This window comes from Ursus americanus, chromosome 24 (genome assembly GCF_024610735.1).
Source record: "Ursus americanus isolate L20-20 chromosome 24, mUrsAme1.1.p, whole genome shotgun sequence".
NCBI lineage: Eukaryota > Metazoa > Chordata > Mammalia > Carnivora > Ursidae > Ursus > Ursus americanus.
The window spans coordinates 31,935,221-31,939,918 of NC_142150.1; the positions used below are offsets into that span (position 1 = coordinate 31,935,221).

General features: G+C 41.5%; 1 protein-coding gene across 1 annotated transcript; it reads left to right on the top strand.

Moving 5' to 3' along the window:
- Window positions 1-1,111: 1,111 nt before the first annotated feature.
- On the top strand, window positions 1,112-2,566 carry LOC123785136 (olfactory receptor 4B1-like). The gene has a single exon (XM_045786848.2). The coding sequence runs from the start codon at window positions 1,140-1,142 to the stop codon at window positions 2,067-2,069; it is 930 nt and encodes a 309-aa protein (XP_045642804.1). The 5' UTR covers window positions 1,112-1,139; the 3' UTR covers window positions 2,070-2,566.
- Window positions 2,567-4,698: the final 2,132 nt, after the last annotated feature.

A 4,698-nucleotide genomic window follows, 5' to 3' on the forward strand; every position in this document is an offset into this window, starting at 1 on the left:
GAGAGAGAGATCTTTATTTTTTCTGGATTTAGTTCCTTGCTGGTCAGATACACTTTTACTTTTTCAAAAGAGCATTTCTTGAAAATTTCAGAGAAAAAGGGAAATGCAATGAGGATAAATTTTATAGCAGAGAATCAAGATGTTCATATTATTTCTTTCTTATTTCTCATGGCTCGTATGTGGTAAAAAAAAAAATCTGAAGATGGCACCTTAATCTAGAGAATATTGTTTCGCATCATAGGACATTGTTAGCATGAGTGTGTATTGTGATCTGTGCATCTTCGTTATGGTCCAAAGTGTGTATAGATGTAGAAGAGATGTTCAGTAATGATCTGTCCCAGGGGATAACTCTCGTTCTAATATACTTGGCTGCTGACTACCAACCTGGAACCAGAGCAGGCAGGCTGCTCAGCCATAACAATGCTCTCAGAGGACAAGCTCTGAGTTCAGGATTTCCAGTAGTTTGGTTAGTGGGGTAAGAGATGGGAAAGTAGTAGTGAAATGATGGAGACAAGCTAATAAGTTGAATCCTTTCCAGAGGATTTGAGCACTTGTCATTCAAACATGGTTATTGATGCTGCAGACTGGTGAAAGAATCTGACCTGAGTTGAAGACTGGTATAACTGAGTGAAGAAAACTGTACTCAGGACCTTTTGGAAAGGGAAGAATTATCAGTGGGGAGATGTTTCCTGAAACAGAGATGAAGGAAACAAGGAATTTAGGAGTACAGGTGTGTCATGGGGATTCCCCAATAGAAGAGAAATGCAGTGAAGAGGGTAAAAGTGTAGGCTATGAACCTGAATGGCTCCTCAAATTCAAATCATCTGGTAAATTAGAAAGAATCCTGGCCGAAGTCAGAAAGCCTGGTTCTGAGGCCCAGAATTTAACACTTTCTGTGTGATACTGGGTGAATTGCCATCTCCCTGAGCCTTTATTTTCTAATATACAAACTTGTTAGATTGGTAATATTTAATGCTGAATGAGTACATATGGGCTAAATGAATGAGTTGGTAGTTAGTGTATTGTAAAGTGGGTTACACTGTCTAACGTGCTATAAATGAGGTGAATTGGTTACAATCAATGTTTGTTTTATTGCAGGTCTCTCATGACCTTGTGTCCAGAACACCTGATTGGATTCCATGGCGAATACAAATAACGTGACTGAGTTAATTATCGTCGGTCTTTTCCAGGATCCAGAGGTGCAGAGAGTGTGCTTTGTGGTGTTTCTTCTCGTGTACCTGGCCACAGTGGTGGGCAATGGCCTCATTGTGCTGACAGTCAATGTCAGTAAGAGTCTGCATTCCCCCATGTACTTCTTCCTTAGCTACCTGTCCCTGGTGGAGATCACGTACTCTTCTACTGTTGTCCCTAAGTTCATCACAGACTTACTTGCCAAGATTAAAACCATTTCCCTGGAGGGCTGTGTGGCTCAGATATTCTTCTTCCATTTCTTTGGGGTCACTGAGATCTTCCTGCTCACAGTAATGGCCTATGACCGCTATGTGGCCATCTGCAAACCCCTTCACTATACAACTATCATGAACCGGTCTATGTGTCACCTTCTGGTGGCTGGCTCCTGGCTCGGGGGCTTTTTTCACTCCATGGTTCAGATTATTATCACTCTCCAGTTGTCTTTCTGTGGTCCCAATGTGATTGACCACTACTTTTGTGACCTCCATCCCTTATTCAAGCTTGCCTGCACTGACACTTCTGTGGAGGGGGTTATTGTGTTAGCCAACAGTGGATTATTTTCTATCTTCTCCTTCCTCCTCCTGGTGTCCTCCTACATCGTCATCCTGTTCAACTTGAGGAATCATTCTGCAGAGGGGAGGCGCAAAGCCCTCTCCACCTGTGCCTCTCACATCATGGTGGTTCTCTTGTTCTTTGGACCTGCCATCTTCCTCTACATGCGGCCTCCATCCACGTTCACTGAGGACAAACTGGTGGCCGTGTTCTACACGGTTGTCACCCCCATGCTGAACCCCATTATCTATACACTCAGAAATGCAGAGGTGAAAAATGCCATGAGGAAGTTGTGGGGGAAGAAAGTGAACTCAGGGATGGAATAAACATGAAAACACACAAAAAAATGATCTTGTATAGGGTGGCCAAAAATGCATTCTGATTTTAGTCAACTATGAGGAATTGGGGAAAAGTTAACCTGTTCCTATTTTTCTGTTGTGTTTAGATGAGCCCCTCATATTCCATTGTACTAATCATGGCTGCACTAATTCATTGATGTCTGTATTTTGGAGAATGTTTTGGAGAAGATCACCTGGACTGGAATTCCCACCCTGTCATCTTCTACTTGTGCAACCTTGGGTTTATTCACTTTGCCTCTTGGTGTTAGCATGCCATGGTGTGTGGAAAGTCTGTGGCACTTGGAGACAGAAGTTTATGTTTTGCTTTGTCCTTGTCTTTCAGTGTTGTGGGGTCTTGTGGGAGTCCCAGGAAGGCTTTAATACTTCATTTGTTACCCCTACCCTATTAACCTGATTCTAATGCCTGAAATTCCACAGTAGGAGCTTATTTCATAGGCATAGGATATTGTTAGAATGGAAATGTCTCTTGGATGTGAAATACAATGAAGCTATTATTAACCATTTGGACAATTTTAGAAGATCCTTTTCCTTCTAGACAGTTGCTATCTGGTCACTGAGGTATTGTTTAACCATATCTAGCTCATTGCCTGCTTTTGTATGGCTTACAAACCAACATGGTTTTTATACTTGAAAAATAAAAGTAGAGATGATTACTGGGTGTTCTACGAAACTGATAAATTATTGAACACTACATCTGAAACTAATGATGTACTATAAGTTGGCTAATTGAATTTAAATAAAAAAATCAAAGTAGAATAATATTTGTTGATACATCAAAGTTATGTGACTGTAAAACTTTAGTGTCCATAAATAGGTTATTGGACTACAGTCATACCAATTATTTTACTGTTTCTCCATGGTGGCTTTTGTGGTGTAGTGGCATGACCAAGCAGCTGTGATGGAGACTGTATGGTCTGCAAGCCTAAAATATTGACTATGTCACTGTTTTCTGAAACAGTTTGGCAACCCCTGGCTTAAGTCATATAGCATTTATTGCTCACTCCACAAAAAGTTTGTAGACCAGCGGTTCTAGGGTTGTTTTGTTAATTCTGTGATGCCAGAGCACCTGGTTTGTATATCTTCAGTTCTCTTGGCTGCCCCCATGGCCACAGGATGGCTACAGCAGGTCTAGGTATTCTATGCTCACGTGATGGGAAGGAGGGGCTCTCATTTTATTTGGGAAATATTTCTTAGAGACTCCTTGGAACAATTCCTATTTTTCTCTTATTGACCAGAGCAGAAATTTTTCATTATTTCTTACTGCATGTCAGTGTCTAGATGCAAAGGAGACTGGGATAGTGAATGGTGGCAGAGGGGAATGGGATTATTTTATCAGTTTAGATTAGGCACTGTGGTTCTCCTGGGCTGGGCATACTGGTGCTTGAACAAGGTCAGGGTTGTTATTAGGAAGAAATGTCTGCCACAGGGAGTGTTGGTAGAGGGGATATCTTGGAGAGTGCTGCACCTGGACACAGTGGCAGGGATTTAATTTGGTGCCAGAGTGACTAAAATCCAGCTCAACCTTAGGCAAGTGACTGATCACTCTCTGTGATCCAGATTCCTTGGCATGGACACTTGGGCCAAGTGCGAGAAACCTTTTCCACAATGTCACAGTTTTCCTGTGAATGCATCCGCTTTCATTTCCATCTAGAGAAAGAAGGACTGAAGCCCTGGAATGAGAGTGCCTGAAGGTTGTGAATAGGAACCAAACCATCCTGTAGTTTGTGAAGGTGGGGAGTGGGTCTTGTTTGCATATATATATCCCTACACCCAGAGTTCTGGGCCAATTCACTGCAAATAAAGTCACCAAGCAGCATTTTGCTAATTTTCAGTAAATATGCTAATTTGCTAATTCCCCAAGCAGCAATTTGCTAACACTGAACTTTTGATTTTTCAGAAACATATTTCTATTAAGCCTTTATAAAATTCATTGCACTTATGTTTTGCTGAAGCCTGCAATAAGCAACATTTTTGGGGAGAATTTTTGTATATTTTGAATTTCAGCTTTTTGGAAATAATAAATATCAAGCATTTTATGTGTGATGGTTTCTCTCTTTCAACTGAGTTGTCAGTGTAGTCAACTGATTTTGCTCTATCTCTTCATTTTTAAATTTACCTTCTTGAAGAAGGTAATTGTGTCTGGGCATGTTTCACATGTGTTAGCCAAGCTTTCCGGAATTATCCACTCCAGTGTTTTATTTCTTCTTGTATCTATGCCCTTTTCCATGTAATTTAGAAGTTCCTTCCACTACACATGGAATATACTTCTCCATCCCTTGACTTTGGCTTCACTCATATGACTGGCTCTGGCTAATAGAGTATATGGATATGAGTGTACCAGTTAGAGGCTAAACTTAAGGGGCCTCATGTGTCTCTTGCCTCTTGTGTTCCTGTCACCATCACGAGATGCTGGGGAAGAGCTGCTCCACAGCCTGGGCTGCAGAATGACACACATGGAGCAGAACTTCACCTGACCCACTGAATTGCAGCCAGAGACAGAGCTGCCCCAGCCAACCTGCAGACATACTGCACTAATGTGAGAATAAATGCTCATTGTTGCACACTACTAAGGATTTGTGGTTAATTGGTTCCAGCA